General features: G+C 43.4%; 1 protein-coding gene across 1 annotated transcript in view; it reads right to left on the reverse strand.

Moving 5' to 3' along the window:
• Nucleotides 1-346: 346 nt before the first annotated feature.
• LOC115177060 (rap guanine nucleotide exchange factor 5-like) overlaps nucleotides 347-26,811 on the reverse strand; it is a 37,758-nt gene continuing 11,293 nt past the window's right edge. Inside the window, exons 2-4 of the mRNA XM_029737528.1 lie at nucleotides 21,435-21,571; nucleotides 20,509-20,621; nucleotides 347-467 (exon numbers count right to left, since the gene is read on the reverse strand). Coding sequence (XP_029593388.1) covers nucleotides 352-467; nucleotides 20,509-20,621; nucleotides 21,435-21,571 — 366 coding nt within the window. The 3' untranslated portion in view covers nucleotides 347-351. The remainder of the gene's footprint in view (nucleotides 468-20,508; nucleotides 20,622-21,434; nucleotides 21,572-26,811) is intronic.

Consider the following 26,811-nt stretch of genomic DNA (forward strand, 5'->3'; position numbering starts at 1 on the left):
CTAGAGGTAAGGGTGATATACTGTAGTCTAGAGATAAGGGTTGTATATTGTAGTCTAGAGGTAAGGGTTGTTTACTGTAGTCTAGAGGTAAGGGTGGTATACTGTTATCTAGAGGTAAGGGTGATATACTGTAGTCTAGAGGTAAGGGTTGTTTACTGTAGTCTAGAGGTAAGGGTGATATACTGTAGTCTAGAGGTAAGGGTTGTTTACTGTAGTCTAGAGGTAAGGGTTGTTTACTGTAGTCTTGAGGTAAGGGTTGTATACTCTAGTCTAGAGATAAGGGTTGTATACTGTAGTCTAGAGGTAAGGGTTGTTTACTGTAGTCTAGAAGTAAGGGTGGTGTACTATATTCTAGAGGTGACCACCACAGCCTGAAGTAGAAGGATATTGTCCCAGAAGAGCTTGACACAGATCACTGGTTGACATGAACACCAGGTATGTCAGCAGGAAGTCATCCAGGAGGGGCTCTGTAAAACAGGAAACACATAATTTACAACAGCATCCAATAGAACTGGCTAAAACTCAGTAGTGGAAAAGTACTCAATAGTAATACTTAAGTAAAAGTAAAGACACCTTCATAGAAATGACTCAAGTAAAAGTGAAAGTCACCCAGTAAAATACTAGTTGAGTAAAAGGCTAAAAGTATTTGGTTTTAAATATACTTAAGAGTCAAAAGTAAATGGAATTGCTAAAATGTACTTAAGTATCAAAAGTAAAAGTATAAATAATTTCAAATTCCTTATATTAAGCAAACCAGACAGAACAAATAGCCAGGGGTACACTTCAACACTCAGACATAATTTACAAACGAAGCATTTGTGTTTAGTGAGACTGCCAGATCAGAGGCAGTAGGGATGACCAGGGATATTCTCTTGGTAAGTATGTGAATTGGACAATTTTCCTGTCAAAATGTAACGAGTAATTTTGGGTGTCAAGCTAAATGTATGGAGTAAAAATTATATTATTTTCTTTAGGAATGTAAAAGTATAAAATATGTAAATAGTAAATTACAGATACTCAAAAAAACAACTAAAGAATTACTTTTAAGTATTTTTACTTAAGTAGTTTACACCACTGCTAAAACTTATTCAAATCCAATGTAATTGGATAGAATTGAATGAATTGAATACATTTATTAAACATTTTAAATGTAAAGCTTGTATGATCATTAAAGCTACCTTCAAGTATCAGTAGGTTTCTTCTAAGATGCAGACCATCCAAAAATGTGCTCATCAATATATCTTTATTTTTAAATGATCTCTGAAAAGTGAATTCCACCCTCTGACCTCTTTTGTAACGTTGATCTTTTCCTATATGAATCTAAACTCCTCCCACCGCCTGTTACGGTTGGCTCCAACGCCATCCAGCTCTCCCTCCACCTACAGCCTCTCTGTGTTCACACTGTGTCCAGCTCTCTGCTCCACCTACAGCCTCTCTGTGTTCACACTGTGTCCAGCTCTCTGCTCCACCTACAGCCTCTCTATGTTCCCACTGTGTCAAGCTCTCCATCCACCTACAGCCTCTCTGTGTTCACACTGTATCCAGCTCTCTGCTCCACCTACAGCCTCTCTATCTTCCCACTGTGTCCAGCTCTCTGCTCCACCTACAGCCTCTCTATGTTCCCACTGTGTCCAGCTCTCCTTCCACCTACAGCCTCTCTGTGTTCACACTGTGTCCAGCTCTCCTTCCACCTACAGCCTCTCTGTGTTCACACTGTGTCCAGCTCTCTGCTCCACCTACAGCCTCTCTGTGTTCACACTGTACCAGCTCTCTGCTCCACCTACAGCCTCTCTATGTTCACACTGTGTCCAGCTCTCTGCTCCACCTACAGCCTCTCTGTGTTCCCACTGTGTCCAGCTCTCCTTCCACCTACAGCCTCTCTATGTTCACACTGTGTCCAGCTCTCCTTCCACCTACAGCCTCTCTGTTCCACTGTGTCCTGCTCTGCTCCACCTACAGCCTCTCTGTGTTCACACTGTGTCCAGCTCTCCTTCCACCTACAGCCTCTCTGTGTTCCCACTGTGTCCAGCTCTCCTTCCACCTACAGCCTCTCTATGTTCACACTGTGTCCAGCTCTCCTTCCACCTACAGCCTCTCTATGTTCCCACTGTGTCCAGCTCTCTGCTCCACCTACAGCCTCTCTATGTTCCCACTGTGTCCAGCTCTCCTTCCACCTACAGCCTCTCTATGTTCCCACTGTGTCCAGCTCTCCTTCCACCTACAGCCTCTCTATGTTCCCACTGTGTCCAGCTCTCTGCTCCACCTACAGCCTCTCTATGTTCCCACTGTGTCCAGCTCTCCTCCACCTACAGCCTCTCTATGTTCCCACTGTGTCCAGCTCTCTGCTCCACCTACAGCCTCTCTATGTTCCCACTGTGTCCAGCTCTCCTTCCACCTACAGCCTCTCTATGTTCACTGTGTCCAGCTCTCTGCTCCACCTACAGCCTCTTTATGTTCATACTGTGTCCAGCTCTCTGCTCCACCTACAGCCTCTCTATGTTCCCACTGTGTCCAGCTCTCCTTCCACCTACAGCCTCTCTAAGTTCCCACTGTGTCCAGCTCTCTGCTCCACCTACTTCCTCTCTATGTTCCCACTGTGTCCAGCTCTCTGCTCCACCTACAGCCTCTCTATGTTCCCACTGTGTCCAGCTCTCTGCTCCACCTACAGCCTCTCTATGTTCACACTGTGTCCAGCTCTCCTTCCACCTACAGCCTCTCTATGTTCCCACTGTGTCCAGCTCTCTGCTCCCCTACAGCCTCTCTATGTTCACACTGTGTCCAGCTCTCTGCTCCACCTACAGCCTCTCTATGTTCCCACTGTGTCCAGCTCTCTGCTCCACCTACAGCCTCTCTATGTTCACACTGTATCCAGCTCTCCTTCCACCTCCATCCTCTCTGTGTTCACACTGTGTCCAGCTCTCTGCTCCACCTACAGCCTCTCTGTGTTCCCACTGTGTCCAGCTCTCCTTCCACCTACAGCCTCTCTTTGTTCATACTGTGTCCAGCTCATTTAGTAGTGACCTGGAAGAACACCATGGAGTTTTTCATCACTACACTATTGAAATTATTGAAGTAATGTCTATTGAAATTAATTTCTTCATTGAGCAATGTGTAAAACGTATTAGCAAACCTGTGGACGGACAAAAATAAGGACCAATCTGGCAACCCCAATGCATTGTGGGGAAAAAAAGTAAAATTTGAAAATATTAATACAATCATTGAGAATTTATGAATATTTATCCCCTACACAATGTCTAAGTGTTTGTGATAGCAATATGCAAAAGCACATTGGCTTAAAAAGAAATCATTAAGGGAAAGGATTTTAATTAGATAAGGGTGACAGGTCTCAACCAGGGAAAGTAATGACTCCTAACATCAGGTGAAAGATCCTCGTTCAATGTGAAAAATGACTGGAACACATATAGAGCCCGTCCCAAATGGCAACTTATTCCCTTGTGTTCCACTTTTTGACCAGGGCCCATCTAGGGAATTGGGTCCTATTTGAGACACAGCTTATAGACTTTGGAAATGAGAATGTTAATTAATGAACACAGGAATGGAACACAGGTTGACAGAGAGAGAGATTGAGAGGGGATCTGAATGTGTGTGAGTTGATCTTTCTACTGGTCCTGACCTAGTCGACTCATCGTTATTCTAAGTTACTCAGGTAATGACTCACACGCTTTCCAATGATGATTGTTCCATTTTCATTTGCTCCCTGGATACTTAAGCTATGTCCAATGACTTTCTCCTTCCCCTGTAGCCTGACGTTACTGGGCTGTTCTGTCTGCTACAGGAAGTACCAGGGAAGATAAGGCAATACGGTGTCAACCTGCTGCTTGACTCTCTAACCGCCGGTGAAGTCGATGCTCTAAATCAAATTCTATTTGTTGTGGCAATCTGATGTTTGCTTAGCCTTAACCCATTGCTTTAATGTGTTTTCAAGCACCATTGACGTCGCTGTGTCCTTGTGTGCAGACATCTCAAGGTTAAGGACATGTCATTCCTAGATATTGGCTTTGATTTCATTCTTAACAAGGTCTTTGAACGTGGGTTCAGGTGAGGATCATCTAATCAACAGATTTGTCCATGTGAATATACCAACTCAGCTGGAAAATCTATTCATTTTAGTTTAAAAAAAATAATTTGTTGTGTGTTTCTTTGGTGAAAGTGCACCATTGTGAAAATAAACCGTTCCATTTGAGAGGAATTTCAAGGGATCTCATCAGAGAACTAGTCAGTGATTATTTGCTGTGTTTGTCAGTGGCATTAAGAGGTTTGTTGTTTGTTTGTAACTGCATACTTATGTCTTGAGCATCCCGGAAACTATTATTACGTAGGAAACAGGAGAAGAAGACATTTGGAAGTCCAAAAGCTTGGGGTGGGTTGACATTCTGTGTCGTGCAGGGCCAGAACTGATCGTCCAAGTTATGCAAGTCATTGAGAGGAAGGAGAGTGCCCGTGCCTGTGAGTGTGTGTGTGTTTGTGCATGCCTGTGAGTGTGTGTGTGTCGGTGCATATGCTTGTGAGCCTGTGTGAGTTTGTCTGTGCATGCCTGTGAGTGTGTGTGTGTGTGTGTCTGTGCATGCATGTCAGTGTGTTTGTGTCTGTGTGTGTCTGTGCATGCCTGTGAGTGCGTGTGTGTCTGTGCATGCATGTCAGTGTGTGTGTGTCTGTGCATGCTTGTGAGTGCGTGTGTGTCTGTGCATGCCTGTGAGTGTGTGTGTGTCTGTGCATGCCTGTGAGCATGTGTGTGTGTTTCCAGAAAGGGTGCCATGCCGCCGGCCACAGAGGTAAAGACAAGCTGTTCAAATCCTATTAGTCAGAATGTTCTTCCCTCCTCAGCTCTGTGTAAGTGTGCCTCACAGCCCAGTATTGTACATTCTCCCCCTTTAATTTCACACTTACTTCCCAGGGCTTTGTGTGCTGCGTTCAGCTCCACAGAACACTACTCCCACCCTCACGTCATTATGTTAATCCACAGCACAGCATACAGCTGTAGACACATCAGTCACTCAGCTCTTTATGAGGATGCCCACAGAGCTACATTCAACACACACACTAAAACACTGCATACTGGTACTGGCTACTACAGCAGACAACTCCCAAGACCCAGACACACATCTTGTATGATGTGCAAGAACACACACACACACACACACACACACCCAAACACACACACACACACACACACACACACACATACACACACACACACACACACACACACACACACACACACACACACACACACACACACACACATAAGCTAATGCACACACACACACACACACACAGACACCTCTTGTACAGTTGTGAATAAAATGACATTAAATTAAATCTCTTGTGCCTGTTCTTTCCAGATAACCCTGACCTGACCGTCTGAGCAGTATCCATAATAAACACTACTATCCACTGACCTGACCCGTCTGAGCAGTATCCATAATAAACACTACTATCCACTGACCTGACTCGTCTGAGCTGTATCCATAATAAACACTACTATCCACTGACCTGACCCGTCTGAGCAGTATCCATAATAAACACTACTATCCAATGACCTGACCCGTCAGAGCAGTATCCATAATAAACACTACTATCCACTGACCTGACCCGTCTGAGCAGTATCCATAATAAACACTACTATCCACTGACCTGACCCGTCTGAGCAGTATCCATAATAAACACTACTATCCACTGACCTGACCCGTCTGAGCAGCATCTATAATAAACACTACTATCCACTGACCTGACCCGTCTGAGCAGTATCCATAATAAACACTACTATCCACTGACCTGACCCGTCTGAGCAGCATCCATAATAAACACCACTATCCACTGACCTGACCCGTCAGAGCAGTATCCATAATAAACACAACTATCCACTGACCTGACCCGTCAGAGCAGTATCCATAATAAACACTACTATCCACTGAGCTGTAGGATGGGCCAGCAGTATCCATAATAAACACTACTATCCACTGAGCTGTAGGATGGGCCAGCAGTATCCATAATAAACACTACTATCCACTGAGCTGAAGAATGGGCCAGCAGTATCCATAATAAACACTACTATCCACTGAGCTGTAGGATGGGCCAGCAGTATCCATAATAAACACTAGTATCCACTGAGCTGTAGGATGGGTCAGCAGTATCCATAATAAACACTACTATCCACTGAGCTGTAGGATGGGCCAGCAGTATCCATAATAAACACTAGTATCCACTGAGCTGTAGGATGGGTCAGCAGTATCCATATAACATACTATCCCTGTGCTTGTAGGAGGACCACGTATCCATAATAAACACCCTATCCACTGATGCTGTAGGATGGGACCAGCAAGTATCCTAATAAACACTACTATCCACTGAGCTGTAGGATGGGCCAGCAGTATCCATAATAAACACTACTATCCACTGAGCTGTAGATGGGCCAGCAGTATCCATAATAAACACTACTATCCACTGAGCTGTAGGATGGGCCAGCAGTATCCATAATAAACACTACTATCCACTGAGCTGTAGGATGGGCCAGCAGTATCCATAATAAAAACTAATACCCACTGAGTTGTAGGATGGGCCAGCAGTATCCATAATAAACACTAATATCCACTGAGCTGTAGGATGGGCCAGCAGTATCCATAATAAACACTAATATCCACTGAGCTGTAGGATGGGCCAGCAGTATCCATAATAAACACTACTATCCACTGAGCTGTAGGATGGGCCAGCAGTATCCATAATAAACACTACTATCCACTGAGCTGTAGGATGGGCCAGCAGTATCCATAATAAACACTACTATCCACTGAGCTGTAGGATGGACCAGCAGTATCCATAATAAACACTACTATCCACTGAGCTGTAGGATGGGCCAGCAGTATACGTAATAAATACTACTATCCACTGAGCTGTAGGATGGGCCAGCAGTATAGGTAATAAATACTACTATGCACTGAGCTGTAGGATGGGCCAGCAGTATCCATAATAAACACTACTATCCACTGAGCTGTAGGATGGGCCAGCAGTATCCATAATAAACATTATTATCCACTGAGCTGTAGGATGGACCAGCAGTATCCATAATAAACACTACTATCCACTGTGCTGTAGGATGGACCAGCAGTATCCATAATAAACACTAGTATCCACTGAGCTGTAGGATGGGCCAGCAGTATCCATAATAAACACTACTATCCACTGAGCTGTAGGATGGACCAGCAGTATCCATAATAAACACTACTATCCACTGAGCTGAAGGATGGGCCAGCAGTATCCATAATAACACTACTATCCACTGAGCTGTAGGATGGGCCAGCAGTATCCATAATAAACACTACTATCCACTGAGCTGTAGGATGGGCCAGCAGTATCCATAATAAACACTACTATCCACTGAGCTGAAGAATGGGCCAGCAGTATCCATAATAAACACTACTATCCACTGAGCTGTAGAATGGGCCAGCAGTATCCATAATAAATACTAATACCCACTGAGTTGTAGGATGGACCAGCAGAATCCATAATAAACACTAATATCCACTGAGCTGTAGGATGGGCCAGCAGTATCCATAATAAACACTACTATCCACTGAGCTGTAGGATGGGCCAGCAGTATCCATAATAAACACTAATATCCACTGAGCTGTAGGATGGGCCAGCAGTATCCATAATAAACACTACTATCCACTGAGCTGTAGGATGGGCCAGCAGTATACATAATAAATACTACTATCCACTGACCTGACCCGTCTGAGCAGTATCCATAATAAACACTACTATCCACTGACCTGACCCGTCTGAGCAGTATCCATAATAAACACTACTATCCACTGAGCTGTAGGATGGGCCAGCAGTATACATAATAAATACTACTATCCATTGACCTGACCCGTCTGAGCAGTATCCATAATAAACACTACTATCCACTGACCTGACCCGTCTGAGCAGTATCCATAATAAACACTACTATCCACTGACCTGACCCGTCTGAGCAGTATCCATAATAAACACTACTATCCACTGACCTGACCCGTCTGAGCAGTATCCATAATAAACACTACTATCCACTGAGCTGTAGGATGGGCCAGCAGTATCCATAATAAACACTACTATCCACTGAGCTGTAGGATGGGCCAGCAGTATACATAATAAATACTACTATCCACTGAGCTGTAGGATGGGCCAGGAGTATACATAATAAATTCTACTATCCACTGAGCTGTAGGATGGGCCAGCAGTATACATAATACTGTAGGATGGGCCAGCAGTATCCATAATAAACACTACTATCCACTGAGCTGTAGAATGGGCCAGCAGTATCCATAATAAACACTACTATCCACTGAGCTGTAGGATGGGCCAGCAGTATCCATAATAAACACTACTATCCACTGAGCTGTAGGATGGGCCAGCAGATACATACTAAATACTACTATCCACTGAGCTGTAGGATGGGCCAGCAGTATCCATAATAAATACTACTATCTACTGAGCTGTAGGATGGGCCCAGCAGTATACGTAATAAAATACTACTATCCACTGAGCTGTAGGATGGGCCAGCAGTATCCATAATAACACTACTATCCACTGAGCTGTAGGATGGGCCAGCAGTATCCATAATAAACATTACTATCCACTGAGCTGTAGGATGGACCAGCAGTATCCATAATAAACACTATACTATCCACTGGGCTGTAGGATGGACCAGCAGTATCCATAATAACACTAGTATCCACTGAGCTGTAGGATGGGTCAGCAGTATCCTAATAAACACTACTATCCACTGTGCTGTAGGATGGACCAGCAGTATCCATAATAAAACACTACTATCACTGAGCTGTAGGATGGGCCAGCAGTATCCATAATAACACTACTATCCACTGAGCTGTAGGATGGGCCAGCAGTATCCATAATAAACACTACTATCCACTGAGCTGTAGGATGGGCCAGCAGTATCCATAATAAACACTACTATCCACTGAGCTGAAGATGGGCCAGCAGTATCCATAATAAACACTACTTCCACTGAGCTGTAGGATGGGCCAGCAGTATCCATAATAAACACTACTATCCACTGAGCTGTAGGATGGGCCAGCAGTATCCATAATAAAACTACTATCCACTGAGCTGTAGGATGGGCCAGCAGTATCCATAATAAACACTACTATCCACTGAGCTGTAGGATGGGCCAGCAGTATCCATAATAAACACTACTATCCACTGAGCTGTAGGATGGGCCAGCAGTATCCATAATAAACACTACTATCCACTGAGCTGTAGGATGGGCCAGCAGTATCCATAATAAACACTACTATCCACTGAGCTGTAGGATGGGCCAGCAATATCCATAATAAACACTACTATCCACTGAGCTGTAGGATGGGCCAGCAGTATCCATAATAAACATTACTATCCACTGAGCTGTAGGATGGACCAGCAGTATCCATAATAAACACTACTATCCACTGAGCTGTAGGATGGGCCAGCAGTATCCATTATAAACACTACTATCCACTGAGCTGTAGGATGGGCCAGCAGTATCCATAATAAACACTACTATCCACTGAGCTGTAGGATGGGCCAGCAGTATACATAATAAATACTACTATCCACTGAGCTGTAGGATGGGCCAGCAGTATACATAATAAATACTACTATCCACTGAGCTGTAGGATGGGCCAGCAGTATCCATAATAAACACTACTATCCACTGAGCTGTAGGATGGGCCAGCAGTATCCATAATAAACACTAATATCCACTGAGCTGTAGGATGGGCCAGCAGTATCCATATAAACACTAATATCCACTGAGCTGTAGGATGGGCCAGCAGTATCCATAACAGTACTATCCACTGAGCTGTAGGAGGGCCAGCAGTATCCATAATAAACACTACTATCCACTGAGCTGTAGGATGGGCCACGCAGTATCCATTATAAACACTACTATCCACTGAGCTGTAGGATGGGCCAGCAGTATCCATAATAACACTACTATCCACTGAGCTGTAGGATGGCCAGCAGTATCCATAATAAACACTACTATCCACCGAGCTGTAGGATGGGCCAGCAGTATCCATAATAAACTCTACTATACACTGAGCTGTAGGATGGGCCAGCAGTATCCATAATAAACACTACTATCCACTGAGCTGTAGGATGGGCCAGCAGTATCCATAATAAACACTACTATCCACTGAGCTGTAGGATGGGCCAGCAGTATCCATAATAAACACTACTATCCACTGAGCTGTAGGATGGACCAGCAGTATCCATAATAAACACTACTATCCACTGAGCTGTAGGATGGGCCAGCAGTATCCATAATTAACACTACTATCCACTGAGCTGTAGGATGGGCCAGTAGTATACATAATAAACACTACTATCCACTGAGCTGTAGGATGGGCCAGCAGTATCCATAATAAACACTACTACCCACTGAGCTGTAGGATGGGCCAGCAGTATACATAATAAACACTACTATCCACTGAGCTGTAGGATGGGCCAGCAGTATCCATAATAAACACTACTATCCACTGAGCAGGCCAAGCCGTCTTCTATGAGTTAATAAAACTATTGCGTCTTAATTGGCACCTGGCCAAAACAGTTGCACTATAGGGAATAGGATGCCTAAACCAGCCAATGAATATTTAATTATGGGATGGGGCTAGACTCTGCAAGATGCTTAGCTCATTAGCAGGTTCTGCTTCCCATCATGTACTTCTCTACAGTATGAAGCACTCTGCTCTAGTGGCATATTTAGGTCAATAGTACCATGACATCCTGAAATGAGTCTCCCTGCTTATACAAATAATATTACATTAAAAAGAGAAACATACACACATACACACCTCTTGTGCTGCTGGTACGACATTAAATCTCTTGTGTCTGTTCATTCCAGATAACCCTGAACTGACCCCAGTCTGAGGAGTATCCGTAAAAACACTCTATTTTCTTTTGTAACCTTTGTTTAACTGGGCAAGTCAGTTAAGAACTAATTCTTATTTACATTGACGGCCTACACCGGTGAAACCCAGACGACACTGGGCCAATTGTGCGCCGCCCTATGGGTCTCCCAATCACGGCCAGTTGTGATAAAGCCTGGATTTGAACCAGGGCAAGTTATCTTCGATGAGAAGATGGCTACAATAGTACCATGACATCCTGAAATGAGTCTCCCTGCTTGTACAAAAAATATTACATTAAAAAGAGAAAATCCAACTCGTATGGCTGGTGAGGTCCAACGGCAATAACTACTGTAATCCTGCAATGTTAGAAATAGGAGTCCCGCTAGCGGTGAAACTGGAGAGCGCGCAATTCAAATAAATTATCATAAATATTATGGATTTTAAACATTTATGTACATATAAATGTCTTATATCGGCTGAAAGCTTAAATTCTTGTTAATTGTCACAGTATCTAACGAAGGTGGCGCCCCTCCTCGGTCGGGCGGCGCTCGCCGGTCGTCGTCGCCGGCCTATTAGCTGCCACCGATCGTTGTTTCTGTGTCTTTTGGTTTTGTCTGTCTATCCCGCACCTGTTTTGTGTTTGTCATTAGTGGGGGGTTATTTAGTGTGTATTTTCAGTTGGGGTTCTCGTGCGGGATTGTTCATTTGTTCACTCAGGACAGTTGTAATTATATCCGATTAAGTAGACATTATATTGCCGGGCTGCGCCCCGCGCGCTGTTTGTTTTCCAGTGCGCTTATTTGTTTTGGGAAAAGTGTTTTCTCCTGGCGGACTTCGCCACGCGCCCTGTGCCCAACGGCTATTGCGTCTTGTATTTATTATTAAAACTCAGTTGCTCCGGCCCTCTGTCTCCTGCTCCTGATTTCACATATCTACTGGTCCTAGACAATCGTGACATTAATCTAACTGCACTGTCCTATTTACAGTAACTATTACAGCGAAAACATGCCATGCGATTGTTTGAGGATGGCACCACACATCAAAATATCTTTCCACAGGCACAGGTTTCATACATTCACAAATAACAATTAAATGTTCAGTTACTTTTTGAAAATCTTCCTCTGATCTGTCATCCAAATGGTCCCAGCTATAACATGTTGTGTTGTTTTGTTAGTTAAAATCCTTCTTTATATCCCAAAAAGTTTGTTTAGTTGGTGCCACCGATTTGAGTAATCCACTCGTTCAACATTTTCTCCTACCATATCTATTGTGTTATATTCTCTTACATTATTTGAACATTATATGCATATCCTGGCTTCAGGGCCTGAGCTACAGGCAGTTTACTTCGGGCACGTCATTCAGACAGGATGTGGAGAAAAAAGGGGCCTAGCCCTAAGACGCTTTAGGAAACCACAGCAAATGAAAGAATAGGCTATGGGCTGAGCAATGCTTGGGCTTGTAAAATTCTCAGGTTTTCCTGAAATCCCAGTTTGAAAGGTCCTGGATTCAGGAGGATAGAAGCAGGAAGTCCAGAATCCTCCAAGCAGAATTCCTAGGAATATTAGGAAAGTTACCATCATTTTGCAAGTCTAGCCATGCTAGAAATATCTCTTACATTATAAAGATTACTCACAGCTAACTACAATAAGAGCCCAGGTCTTCCTCCTTACTGTTTTCATGCTGAAGCAGTCTGCAGGATCAGTGAATGGCCAGGGGACATAGACTCTATTCTATTAACCAACGGTCAGTCAATCTCTCTGTGTCCCAAATGGCACCCTTTTCCCTTTATAGTGCATTACTTCTGACCAGTGTCCATAGGGCTTTGGTCAGAAGTAGTACGCTACATAGGGTATAGGGTGCCATTTGGGACACAGACTCTGTTCTGCCTTTACTTCACTGAACACAGCACAGATAGGCCCACAGCCCCTGTTACTACCACTAGAACTTGACCAGGGAGAGATTAGTTGAGGACACAGTCCATATCTTCCACTTAATCAAGGAAGGAGAGAAAGAAGCAAATGGATTTGCATGCAAATTGCATGAGAAATTGTACATTGATGTTATTCATCTATATCTCTATGTACTATGGGCATTGATATCTATTCATATTCTCCCTACAAGTAAAGTTATTTGGAAGAGAAAGCTAACGTGGAATGAATATGTAAGGCAAATTGTAAGTGTGCGATTATTATATTACTGTAGCATGTGCATGCAAATCTATCATACAATAGCCATGACTTCATCCAAACACTCACGTCAAACCAGATTTACTTTCCCATTACACAACAAGCATCCCAGCTATGCATTTCAATAAGCATTCATCTCTGATATTATACCAGTAGTCATCTCTGAAATTATACCAGTAGTCATCTCTGACAATACACCAGCAGTCATCTCTGATAATGTACCAGTAGTCATCTCTGATATTATACCAGCAGTCATCTCTGTCAATACACCAGTAGTCATCTCTGATATTATACCAGTAGTCATCTCTGATATTATACCAGTAGTCATCTCTGATAATACACCAGTAGTCATCTCTGACAATACACCAGCAGTCATCTCTGATAATGTACCAGTAGTCATCTCTGATATTATACCAGTAGTCATCTCTGATATTATACCAGTAGTCATCTCTGATATTATACCAGCAGTCATCTCTGACAATACACCAGCAGTCATCTCTGATAATGTACCAGTAGTCATCTCTGATATTATACCAGTAGTCATCTCTGACAATACACCAGCAGTCATCTCTGATATTATACCAGTAGTCATCTCTGATAATACACCAGTAGTCATCTCTGATATTATACCAGTAGTCATCTCTGATATTATACCAGTAGTCATCTCTGATATTATACAAGTAGTCATCTCTGATATTATACAAGTAGTCATCTCTGCTATTATACCAGTAGTCATCTCTGATATTATACCAGTAGTCATCTCTGACAATACACCAGTAGTCATCTCTGATATTATACCAGTAGTCATCTCTGATAATACACCAGTAGTCATCTCTGACAATACACCAGTAGTCATCTCTGATATTATACCAGTAGTCATCTCTGATAATACACCAGTAGTCATCTCTGATAATACACCAGTAGTCATCTCTGACAATACACCAGTAGTCATCTCTGATATTATACCAGTAGTTATCTCTGATATTATACCAGTAGTCATCTCTGATATTATACCAGTAGTCATCTCTGATATTATACCAGTAGTCATCTCTGATAATACACCAGTAGTCATCTCTGATATTATACCAGTAGTCATCTCTGATATTATACCAGTAGTCATCTCTGACAATACACCAGTAGTCATCTCTGATATTATACCAGTAGTCATCTCTGACAATACACCATAGAGCAATTACATACAGTGGGGGAAAAAAGTATTTGATCCCCTGCTGATTTTGTATGTTTGCCCACTGACAAAGAAACAAAAAAATCCAGAAAAACGCATGTTAAAAATGTTATAAATTGATTTGCATTTTAATGAGGGAAATAAGTATTTGACCCCCTCTCAATCAGAAAGATTTCTGGCTCCCAGGTGTCTTTTATACAGGTAACGAGCTGAGATTAGGAGCACACTCTTAAAGGGAGTGCTCCTAACCGCAGCTTGTTACCTGTATAAAAGACACCTGTCCACAGAAGCAATCAATCAATCAGATTCCAAACTCTCCACCATTGCCAAGACCAAAGAGCTCTCCAAGGATGTCTGGGACAAGATTGTAGACCTACACAAAGCTGGAATGGGCTACAAGACCATCGCCAAGCAGCTTGGTGAGAAGGTGACAACATTTGGTGCGATTATTCGCAAATGGAAGAAACACAAAAGAACTGTCAATCTCCCTCGGCCTGGGGCTCTATGCAAGATCTCACCTCGTGGAGTTGCAATGATCATGAGAATGGTGAGGAATCAGCCCAGAACTACACGGGAGGAACTTGTCAATGATCTCAAGGCAGCTGGGACCATAGTCACCAAGAAAACAATTATTAACACACTACGCAGTGAAGGACTGAAATCCTGCAGCGCACGCAAGGTCCCCCTGCTCAAGAATACATATACATGCCGGTCTGAAGTTTGCCAATGAACATCTGAATGATTCAGAGGACAACTGGTGAAATTGTTGTGGTCAGATGAGACCAAAATGGAGCTGGAGGAATGCTGCCTATGACCCCAAGAACACCATCTCCACCATCAAACATGGAGGTGGAAACATTATGCTTTGGTGGTGTTTTTTTGCTAAGGGGACAGGACAACTTCACCGCATCATTTGACGGGGCCATGTACTGTCAAATCTTGGGTGAGAACCTCCTTCCCTCAGCCAGGGCATTGAAAATGGGTCATGGATGGGTATTCCAGCATGACAATGACCCAAAACACATGGCCAAGGCAACAAAGGAGTGGCTCAAGAAGAAGCACATTAAGGTCCTGGAGTGGCCTAGCCAGTCTCCAGACCTTAATCCCATAGAAAATCTGTGGAGGGAGCTGAAGGTTCAAGTTGCCAAACGTCAGCCTTGAAACCTTAATGACTTGGAGAAGATCTGCAAAGAGGAGTGGGACAAAATCCCTCCTGAGATGTGTGCAAACCTGGTGGCCAACTACAAGAAACGTCTGAACTCTGTGATTGCCAACAAGGGTTTTGCCACCAAGTACTAAGTCATGTTTTGCAGAGGGGTCAAATACTTATTTCCCTCATTAAAATGAAAATCATTTTATAACATTTTTGACATGCTTTTTTCTGGATTTTTTTGTTATTCTGTCTCTCACTGTTCATATAAACCTACCATTATAATTATAGACTGATCATTTCTTTGTAAGTGGGCAAACGTACAAAATCAGCAGGGGATCAAATACTTTTTTCCCCCACTGTAGATTCATAATGAAGGCATTGAATCACATACAACAACGTGTGCATAATGCAGTGGTCTGATTATTAAAAATAACACATTAAAAAGAATGTAGGCCTACCATGTGTGTGTCCTAAATGTTCCCCTATTCCTTTTGTAGTGCACTACTTTTAAAGAGAGCTCAGGTCAACAGTAGTGCACTATAGGGAGTAGGATGCCATTTTGGACACATTCCACAGAAGCAGAATTGCAATGCCTTATGGGTTAAGAATCAGTCTGCTCGTTAGTGAACAGGACAGACCTCAAACCAAAACATCAATCTTCTTTGTTGACAATCTCTTCTCTCGTTAAGTAGATGGTAACACAATGTTCCAGTTGGACTTTTTGTTTTGTGATGTGTACTTTCTGGTAATGAGTGAATCTGTGCTGAGGGGGAATCAATAGCAGCACTCAGAGGTTTGGCTCAGGGAGAGAAGGCAAGTGCGAACACTACCCAACACTGAGCGATGGTTGCATCCCACATGGTACCCTATTCCCTTTATAGTGTACTACATTTGACAAGAGCAGTGGTATTCAAACTGTTTCAGTTGGGATCCCGTAACTTATCGAGACCCCACCCCAAATCCAATGACGCAAGCTTGAAATCGGTACATTTAGGTTTTACATTAAAAAATGATCTTCAAAATGAAAAGAAACCAATAGATACATTTACTCAATAAAATTAAGTGTCATTATCTTTCTCAAAAACATGTGTATATTGTCCCATACAGTAATCTGTACTCTTATTTCTTTGTTCCCCCCCAAAAAACAGTTCATTTTTTTGGTGGGGGGGGGGTGTTCCCCCGTGACCCCACTAAGGGTCATGACCCCGACTTTGAATAACACTGGGATATAGTATATAGTAGAATACAATGATGTGTAGAGCTGTACATTACATTATCGGCTTATGGTGATCACATCTTCCTCAAACATTCCTGTGGTGTTCTTTAGAAGAAGTGCTCTCTGGCAGAAAGATATCTTTTGCATTCTTTATAATGTCTGGGTTAGCCTGGGTATCTGGGAACTAACCCTCAACAGCTATAGCAGCTTGAATATTATATTTGTAAAGATTGTTCTTTTCACTTCATTGAGATATCAATTATATATGAGGAGATTTATATTAGCTCTGCTTATCATCAACCCCCAACACATTGACTACGACGTCCTAAATGGCATCCTATTCCCTAAGTAGTGCACTACTTAGAGAACAGGGTACCATTTGGAACATAGCCATATGTCTTCACATGGCCGGCTGCCTGCGTGAAGCTAATGACTTCTCATCAGAACATCACCATCTCCTCATGACAGGTTTAGTAGAGACAATATTTTATAGTTGCATGGTTTTTAGTGAAGCTGAGATTCCATATTATCCCGTATGATCTCCCCCCCTTGTTATTCTGGAGGGAGCAGTGAGAGCCGCCCAGGGCCCCAACAGTAGCATTAGCAGGGTTGCAGAATGAACAGAGAGAGAGCGAGGGTAGGGGGAGAAAACAGGGAGGGAGAGGAGAGAGTGATGACTAGTTTAGAGGAGCCAGGACTGAATGGACTCTGGAGTTACTGTATGAAGGATCTTTGACAGGCGATCAGTGTCTCATTGGGACGTACAGAGCTGAGTCCCTATCCCCTGCTAATAGAACACCGATCTGAACATCAAATTGACCCAAAAATCACAATTTCCTGATACGTCCTCTACACTGCTTCCTGCATTTGCTCGTGATTCTCGTGACCTCGAGAGAAGGTCTAAGTGTTCAGATAAGTTCAGTGACGCCACAAACACACACTTACTCATCAGAATGAGCAATGATGTGGTCTGGCAGGAGCAAGGCATGGAGCAGGCAGCCTGACAGGGAACTCATATTGGACCGGCTGCATCCTTCTCCCATCTCCCTCTGCTCTATATATCAGCCTCCTATCTCCCTTCTCCCACTGCTCCATATATCAGCCTCCCTTCTTCCTTCTCCCATCTCCCACTGCTCTTTATAACAGCCTCCCTTCTTCCTTCTCCCATCTCCCACTGCTCTGTATATCATCCTCCCTTCCGCGTTCTCCCACTGCTCTATATATCAGCCTCCCTTCTCCCTTCTCCCATCTCCCACTGCTCTATATATCAGCCTCCGTTCTGTCATCTCCCACTGCTCTATATATCAGCCTCCCTTCTCCCATCTCCCACTGCTCTATATATCAGCCTCCCTTCTCCCATCTCCCACTGCTCCATATATCAGCCTCCCTTCTCCCATCTCCCACTGCTCTGTATATCAGCCTCCCTTCTTCCTTCTCCCATCTCCCACTGCTCTGTATATCAGCCTCCCTTCAGCGTTCTCTCATCTCCCACTGCTCTATATATCAGCCTCCCTTCTCCCACTGCTCTATATATCAGCCTCCCTTCTCCCTTCTCCCACTGCTCTGTATATCAGCCTCCCTTCTCCCATCTCCCACTGCTCTATATATCAGCCTCCCTTCTCCCATCTCCCACTGCTCTATATATCAGCCTCCCTTCTCCCTTCTCCCATCTCCCACTGCTCTATATATCAGCCTCCCTTCTCCCATCTCCCACTGCTCTATATATCAGCCTCCCTTCTCCCATCTCCCACTGCTCTATATATCAGATCACAGCCTCCTTCTCCCTTCTCCCTCTCCCACTGCTCTATATATCAGCCTCCCTTCTGTCATCTCCCACTGCTCTATATATCAGCCTCCTTCTCCCTTCGTCCCCACTGGCTCTATATATCAGCCTCCCTTCTCCCATCTCCCACTGCTCTATATATCAGCCTCCCTTCTCCCTTCTCCCATCTCCCACTGCTCTATATATCAGCCTCCCTTCTCCCATCTCCCACTGCTCTATATATCAGCCTCCCTTCTCCCTTCTCCCATCTCCCACTGCTCTATATATCAGCCTCCCTTCTGTCATCTCCCACTGCTCTATATATCAGCCTCCCTTCTCCCTTCTCCCACTGCTCTATATATCAGCCTCCCTTCTCCCATCTCCCACTGCTCTATATATCAGCCTCCCTTCTCCCTTCTCCCATCTCCCACTGCTCTATATATCAGCCTCCCTTCTGTCATCTCCCACTGCTCTATATATCAGCCTCCCTTCTCCCTTCTCCCACTGCTCTATATATCAGCCTCCCTTCTGTCATCTCCCACTGCTCTATATATCAGCCTCCCTTCTCCCATCTCCCACTGCTCTATATATCAGCCTCCCTTCTGTCATCTCCCACTGCTCTATATATCAGCCTCCCTTCTCCCTTCTGTCATCTCCCACTGCTCTATATATCAGCCTCCCTTCTCCCTTCTCCCATCTCCCACTGCTCTATATATCAGCCTCCCTTCTCCCTTCTCCCACTGCTCTATATATCAGCCTCCCTTCTCCCATTTCCCACTGCTCTATATATCAGCCTCCCTTCTCCCTTCTCCCATCTCCCACCGCTCTATATATCAGCCTCCCTTCTCCCTTCTCCCACTGCTCTATATATCAGCCTCCCTTCTCCCTTCTCCCACTGCTCTATATATCAGCCTCCCTTCTCCCATCTCCCACTGCTCTATATATCAGCCTCCCTTCTCCCTTCTCCCATCTCCCACCGCTCTATATATCAGCCTCCCTTCTCCCATCTCCCACTACTCTATATATCAGCCTCCCTTCTCCCTTCTCCCATCTCCCACCGCTCTATATATCAGCCTCCCTTCTCCCATCTCCCACTGCTCTATATATCAGCCTCCCTTCTCCCTTCTCCCATCTCCCACCGCTCTATATATCAGCCTCCCTTCTCCCATCTCCCACTGCTCTATATATCAGCCTCCCTTCTCCCATCTCCCACTGCTCTATATATCAGTCTCCCTTCTCCCATCTCCACCGCTCTATATATCAGACTCCCTTCTCCCTTCTCCCATCTCCCACTGCTCTATATATCAGCCTCCCATCTCCCTTCTCCCATCTCCCACTGCTCTATATATCAGCCTCCCATCTCCCTTCTCCCATCTCCCACTGCTCTATATATCAGCCTCTCTTCTGTCATCTCCCACTGCTCTATATATCAGACTCCCTTCTCCCTTCTCCCATCTCCCACTGCTCTATATATCAGCCTCCCATCCCCCATTTCCCACTGCTCTATATATCAGCCTCCCATCTCCCATTTCCCACTGCTCTATATATCAGCCTCCCTTCTCCCTTCTCCCTTCTCCCATTTCCCACTGCTCTATGTATCAGTCTCCCATCTCCCTTCTTTCATCTCCCACTGCTCTATATATCAGCCTCCCACCTCTCTTCTCCCATTTACCAACGCTCTATATATCACTCTCCCAGAAGCAGCCTGCATCTCTCACTTTATCTCTCTCAATCTATTCTCTCTCTTTCTCTATCACCCTATTTCCTCATCACCATACATAGTCATACATCTATCCCTCTTTAGTAAGAGACACTTCTCTCTCTCTCTCTCTCTCTCTCTCTCTCTCTCTCTCTCTCTCTCTTCAATTTAAGGGGCTTTATTGGCATGGGAAACATATGTTTACATTGCCAAAGCAAGTGAAATAGATAATAAACAAAAGTGAAATATACAATAAAATATGAACAGTCTCTCTATCTCTCTCACGCCTCTTTAAAAATATTCACATAATTTAGCATAGATTAACATAGATTAACATAGATTAAAAGTAGTAGCCAGAGGCCAAGAAATATTGATTTGGGGGGGTAAGTGACTGACCTGACTCCTTAGTCTGCTGTGTGCTCTCCTGGTCATCACGGTGGTTGTCCAGCCTCAGGACAGACAGCAGGTGTTCTAGGATCTTCTCTGGGGTCCCTGACACCACCACGTACCTGTCAGAGACAACACTGTCACTGGACGAGTCGTCCTCGATGGAGGACAGAGAGCGACTGCTGCTCCACACCTCCCGTCCATCCCCCTCTCCCTCTGACTCCTCCTCGTCTATGTAGCGGAAGTAGGGAACATCGAAGGTGGGGACTTTGGTGGCCTTGGCCCCTTCCTCTGCCCAGCTGGCGCTGTCACTGCCCCCGCTTCCACTGCTGCCTTCCTCTGAGTCTTCCTCCTCATCCTCCTCCTGCTCCACCAGAGCCACCGCTGCCAGCTGCCTGCCCTCCTCCCGCTGCCGCAGGTCCGGGGGTGGCCGCGGCCGAGTGCCCATCCTCAGCATGTCCCTGTGCCCCTTACAGCCGGTACCACTGTTGCCGTGGTTACTGCTGCATGCCTTCCCTCAGCCACCCATTGGCCCATCCGCCTAGCTGTCCACCTGCTGCAGCTGCTATAGAGCCCTGGGAGAACCCTGGTCCTGTGGTCTCCCTACCCCAGAGACAGTTCTCCACACCCAGCCTGAGACGGTGACACTCTCCCCTGTGTCTACACAGCCAGTCAGCCAGTCAGCCAGCTACGGCTCACTCCCGGCTTACTCACTCTCTCTCACACACACACGCTAGCTCCATCCATCTGTGTGCTGTGAGCTGCAATGCAAGCACACGCCGCCTGTGTTTAGAAGTGTATGTGTGTGTGTGTGTGTGTGTGTGTGTGTGTGTGTGTGTGTGTGTGTGGAGACTGAGGAGGAGAACGACTAGAAGGAGGGCGGAAAGAGAGAGAGTGAGAGGGAGGGGTAAAAGCGGAGAGACAGAGAGGCTTACCTCCTGTCCCCCTCTGGTCTCCCCCCTCCCCTGGCCGATGCAGAGGGGGCTGGCCGCTGTGACGACACTCTCTGGAGCACCAGCACCTCCTGGCCCCGCTCCCGCAGACATACACGGACTGCCTCGTCACTGTGGGCCTGGAGGGAGGGAGGGAGGGAGGGAGGGAGGGAGGGAGGGAGGGAGGGAGGGGAAGAGAGAGGGAAGGAGGGAGGAGCATAATCACTAAGGAGATTCCCTGTCTTTTCTTTTCCTCTCACCACATCCCATTGATTTCCATCACAATAGCCCTGTCACATCCAGTCCTCTGAATGAAAGACCTTCTCCATAGATTACAATAATCATTCATTCATTTTTTATCAGTAAACCCCAGTCAGGAATTGTATTTACATTCACATAATCAAACGAATGCATATTTTAATGAACAATTGTTCTTTAGAGGATATGAATGCTGTTTAGACCATGATTTATCAATCTTCCTTCCGTAACACTTTGGATGTGTTTTATGTGAGGAGCAGGTCTTAGTGTGTTGTAAAAACACTGGGTTTAAAGGGTTTGCTGTTGGCCTCAGATGAGACAGCTCTGGGTTTTCTAACGTCACCCCTGTGTGCTCTGTGTGAGGGTTTCATAAGAAAGAGAGATAGGGACTGGTGCAGAACACACGTTCACACACAGGAACACACACAGGAACACACACACACCACGATGGCAATGTCACTTCATCACCAGAGTGTTATCAATCTGTCCCAGCCTTCAGGCACATAGGGAAACACTTAACTGGTCATCTCTCTCTCACTCCATCCCCCCTTCACTGTTTCTCCCTCCCCCCTCTCTTTCCACCCACACAGGAACAACAGAGTCCTCTGCTGTGAATGCCTCTCCTCTGGTCACCCAGTCTCATGTACTCATGGGTCAAGAATAGCAGTTTAACCCACTGAGACAATTACCACAACAACAACTACAACTTATGACTGTTCCCCACATGCAGTAGAGCAGAATAAGATGTGAAGCTAAATCAATTACTATACAGTTCCTCCATGTATATTCAGGAGTAGTCACATTATGTAGTCCACTCTCTCTGTGAGAATACCCAGGGGTTGAATTGGGATATTGTAGTAGTCACATTATGTAGTCCACTCTCTCTGTGGGAATACCAGGGGTTGAATTGGGATATTGTAGTAGTCACATTATGTAGTCCACTCTCTCTGTGGGAATACCAGGGGTTGAATTGGGATATTGTAGTAGTCACATTATGCAGTCCACTCTCTCTGTGGGAATACCAGGGGTTGAATTGGGATATTGTAGTAGTCACATTATGTAGTCCACTCTCTCTGTGGGAATACCAGGGGTTGAATTGGGATATTGTAGTAGTCACATTATGTAGTCCACTCTCTCTGTGGGAATACCAGGGGTTGAATTGGGATATTGTAGTAGTAACTGTCCCAGATAATGGTGTTAAATATTATTGCTAGGTTATTACTAGGTTATTAAAAACTAAGAGGCAATGAAAGTGTGTGTGTGTGTGTGTGTGGGTGTGTGTGTGTGTGTGTGTGTGTGTGTGTGTGTGTGTGTGTGTGTGTGTGTGTGTGTGTGTGTGTGTGTGTGTGTGTGTGTGTTCGCATGCTGTGTCGAACTGTGATGTTTTTTCCCCCTTAAGTCCTAATCAAGAGTTCATTATCTTTATCAATACGATTGGTTCAATAAGACAATAATGTCTTGAAGGGTGTGTAAATTAGAAAGAGAGTTCCATCACCACTATAATCTGCATAGAGGGTTAACACCGGCACCAATGCAGACAAAGGGGAAGAAACAAATTGAACCAATTAGGCCGGGGGATATTGGCTGCAGTGGAAACCAAGGGACACATGAAGGCCCTTTTAGGAATCGAGGTTGGGATGATGTGCAAGAGAAGTGTAGTGGGGGGTTGTGGGAACTGGGAAAAGGAAGTCACATTCAACCATTTGTAGCTGTTTGGGTCATAACTGAACAAACACAAACACACACGGATGCATAAATACCAGATGGAAATCACTATTCAGTTACCTCAGAGAGCATTAGGGATTCGTAGAGGGAGTGGATGAATACTGGAAAACATTAATACATAAGCTCCAAAAAAATTGTATTCTTCAACAAAATATCCTGTAATGGTGATTGTAATGGGCCTGTAATGGTGATTGTAATGGGCCTGTAATGGTGATTGTAATGGACTGGTTGAACCAGGACTAGTGATTCTACATCTCTCTTCCATTCCATCTCATTATTTCTCTCATCGGATGTCTGAACATGTCAGCTTTGCAAGTAGACATGCATGATGATTTCTGCCAAGTATACAGTTTGCATAATAAACCAATTAAATGAATGGTTGAAGCATTTGACATTCAGTAAAGTCGGTGATATTTAGGCAGTAGATACAGAGCCAGAATAGTACCCTATTCCCTGTATAGTGCACTACTTTTGGTAGGGGGATGGGAATAGGATGCCATTTGGGATGCACTTTATCAATAGGTGGTAGAGTACAGTAGATGAATAGGTGGTAGAGTACAGTAGATTAATAGGTGGTAAAGAACAGTAGATTAATAGGTGGTAGAGTACAGTACATTACTAGATGGTAGATTACAGTAGATTACTAGATGGTAGAGTACAATAGATGAATAGATAGTAGAGTACAGTAGATTACTAGATGGTAGAGTACAGTAGATTAATAGATGGTAGAGTACAGTAGATTACTAGATGGTAGAGTGCAGTAGATTAATAGATGGTAGATTACAGTAGATTAATAGATGTAGAGTACAGTAGATTAATAGGTTCTAGAGTACAGTAGATTAATAGGTGGTAGAGTACAGTAGATTAATAGGTGGTAGAGTACAGTAGATTAATCGATGGTATAGTACAGTAGATTAATAGATGGTATAGTACAGTAGATTAATAGGTTCTAGAGTACAGTAGATTACTAGATGGTAGAGTACAGTAGATTAATAGGTGGTAGAGTACAGTAGATTAATCGATGGTATAGTACAGTATATTAATAGGTTATAGAGTACAGTAGATTAATCAATGGTAGAGTACAGTAGATTAATAGGTTATAGAGTACAGTAGATTAATAGATGGTAGAGTACAGTAGATTAATAGATGGTAGAGTACAGTAGATTAATAGATGGTAGATTACAGTAGATTAATAGGTTATAGAGTACAGTAGATTAATCGATGGTAGAGTACAGTAGATTAATCAATGGTAGAGTACAGTAGATTAATAGGTGGTAGAGTACAGTAGATTAATAGATGGTAGATTACAGTAGATTAATAGATGGTAGATTACAGTAGATTAATAGATGGTAGAGTACAGTAGATTAATAGATGGTAGATTACAGTAGATTAATAGGTTATAGAGTACAGTAGATTAATAGATGGTAGAGTACAGTAGATTAATAGATGGTAGAGTACAGTAGATTAATAGATGGTAGATTACAGTAGATTAATAGGTTATAGAGTACAGTAGATTAATCGATGGTAGAGTACAGTAGATTAATCAATGGTAGAGTACAGTAGATTAATAGGTGGTAGAGTACAGTAGATTAATAGATGGTAGATTACAGTAGATTAATCGATGGTAGATTACAGTAGATTAATAGGTGGGGGAGTGTAGTAGATTAATAGGTGGTGGATTACAGTAGATTAATAGATGGTAGAGTACAGTAGATTAATAGATGGTAGAGTACAGTATATTAATAGGTGGTAGAGTACAGTAGATTAATAGATGGTAGAGTACAGTAGATTAATAGGTGGTAGAGTACAGTAGATGAATAGGTGGTGAGTACAGTAGATTAATAGGTGGTAGATTACAGTAGATTAATAGGTGGTAGATTACAGTAGATTAATAGGTGGTGAGTACAGTAGATTAATAGGTGGTAGATTACAGTAGATTAATAGGTAGGGAAGTATAGTAGATTAATAGGTGGTGGAGTACAGTAGATTAATAGGTGGTAGATTACAGTAGATTAATAGGTGGTAGATTACAGTAGATTAATAGGTGGTAGATTACAGTAGATTAATAGGTGGTGAGTACAGTAGATTAATAGGTGGTGAGTACAGTAGATGAATAGGTGGTAAATTACAGTAGATTAATAGGTGGTAGAGTACAGTAGATTAATAGGTGGTGAGTACAGTAGATTAATAGGTGGTGGAGTACAGTAGATTAATAGTTGGTAGATTACAGTAGATTAATAGGTGGTAGATTACAGTAGATTAATAGGTGGTAGAGTACAGTAGATTAATAGGTGGTGAGTACAGTAGATTAATAGGTGGTAGAGTACAGTAGATTAATAGGTGGTGAGTACAGTAGATTAATAGGTGGTAGATTACAGTAGATTAATAGGTGGTAGATTACTGTAGATTAATAGGTGGTAGAGTACAGTAGATTAATAGGTGGTAGATTACAGTAGATTAATAGGTGGTGAGTACAGTAGATTAATAGGTGGTGAGTACAGTAGATGAATAGGTGGTAAATTACAGTAGATTAATAGGTGGTAGAGTACAGTAGATTAATAGGTGGTGAGTACAGTAGATTAATAGGTGGTGGAGTACAGTAGATTAATAGGTGGTGGAGTATAGTAGATTAATAGGTGGTAGATTACAGTAGATTAATAGGTGGTAGATTACAGTAGATTAATAGGTGGTAGATTACAGTAGATTAATAGGTGGTGAGTACAGTAGATTAATAGGTGGTGAGTACAGTAGATGAATAGGTGGTAAATTACAGTAGATTAATAGGTGGTAGAGTACAGTAGATTAATAGGTGGTGAGTACAGTAGATTAATAGGTGGTGGAGTACAGTAGATTAATAGTTGGTAGATTACAGTAGATTAATAGGTGGTAGATTACAGTAGATTAATAGGTGGTAGAGTACAGTAGATTAATAGGTGGTGAGTACAGTAGATTAATAGGTGGTAGAGTACAGTAGATTAATAGGTGGTGAGTACAGTAGATTAATAGGTGGTAGATTACAGTAGATTAATAGGTGGTAGATTACTGTAGATTAATAGGTGGTAGAGTACAGTAGATTAATAGGTGGTGAGTACCGTAGATTAATAGGTGGTGAGTACAGTAGATTAATAGGTGGTGGAGTACAGTAGATTAATAAGTGGTAGATTACAGTAGATTAATAGGTGGTAGAGTACAGTAGATTAATAGATGGTATAGTACAGTATATTAATAGGTGGTAGAGTACAGTATATTAATATATAGTAGAGTACAGTAGATGAATAGATGGTAGATTACAGTAGATTAATAGGTGGTGGAGTATAGTAGATTAATAGGTGGTGGAGTATAGTAGATTAATAGGTGGTGGAGTATAGTAGATTAATAGGTGGTGTGTATAGTAGAT

The sequence above is a fragment of the Salmo trutta genome, chromosome 37 (genome assembly GCF_901001165.1).
Source record: "Salmo trutta chromosome 37, fSalTru1.1, whole genome shotgun sequence".
Classification (NCBI taxonomy): domain Eukaryota; kingdom Metazoa; phylum Chordata; class Actinopteri; order Salmoniformes; family Salmonidae; genus Salmo; species Salmo trutta.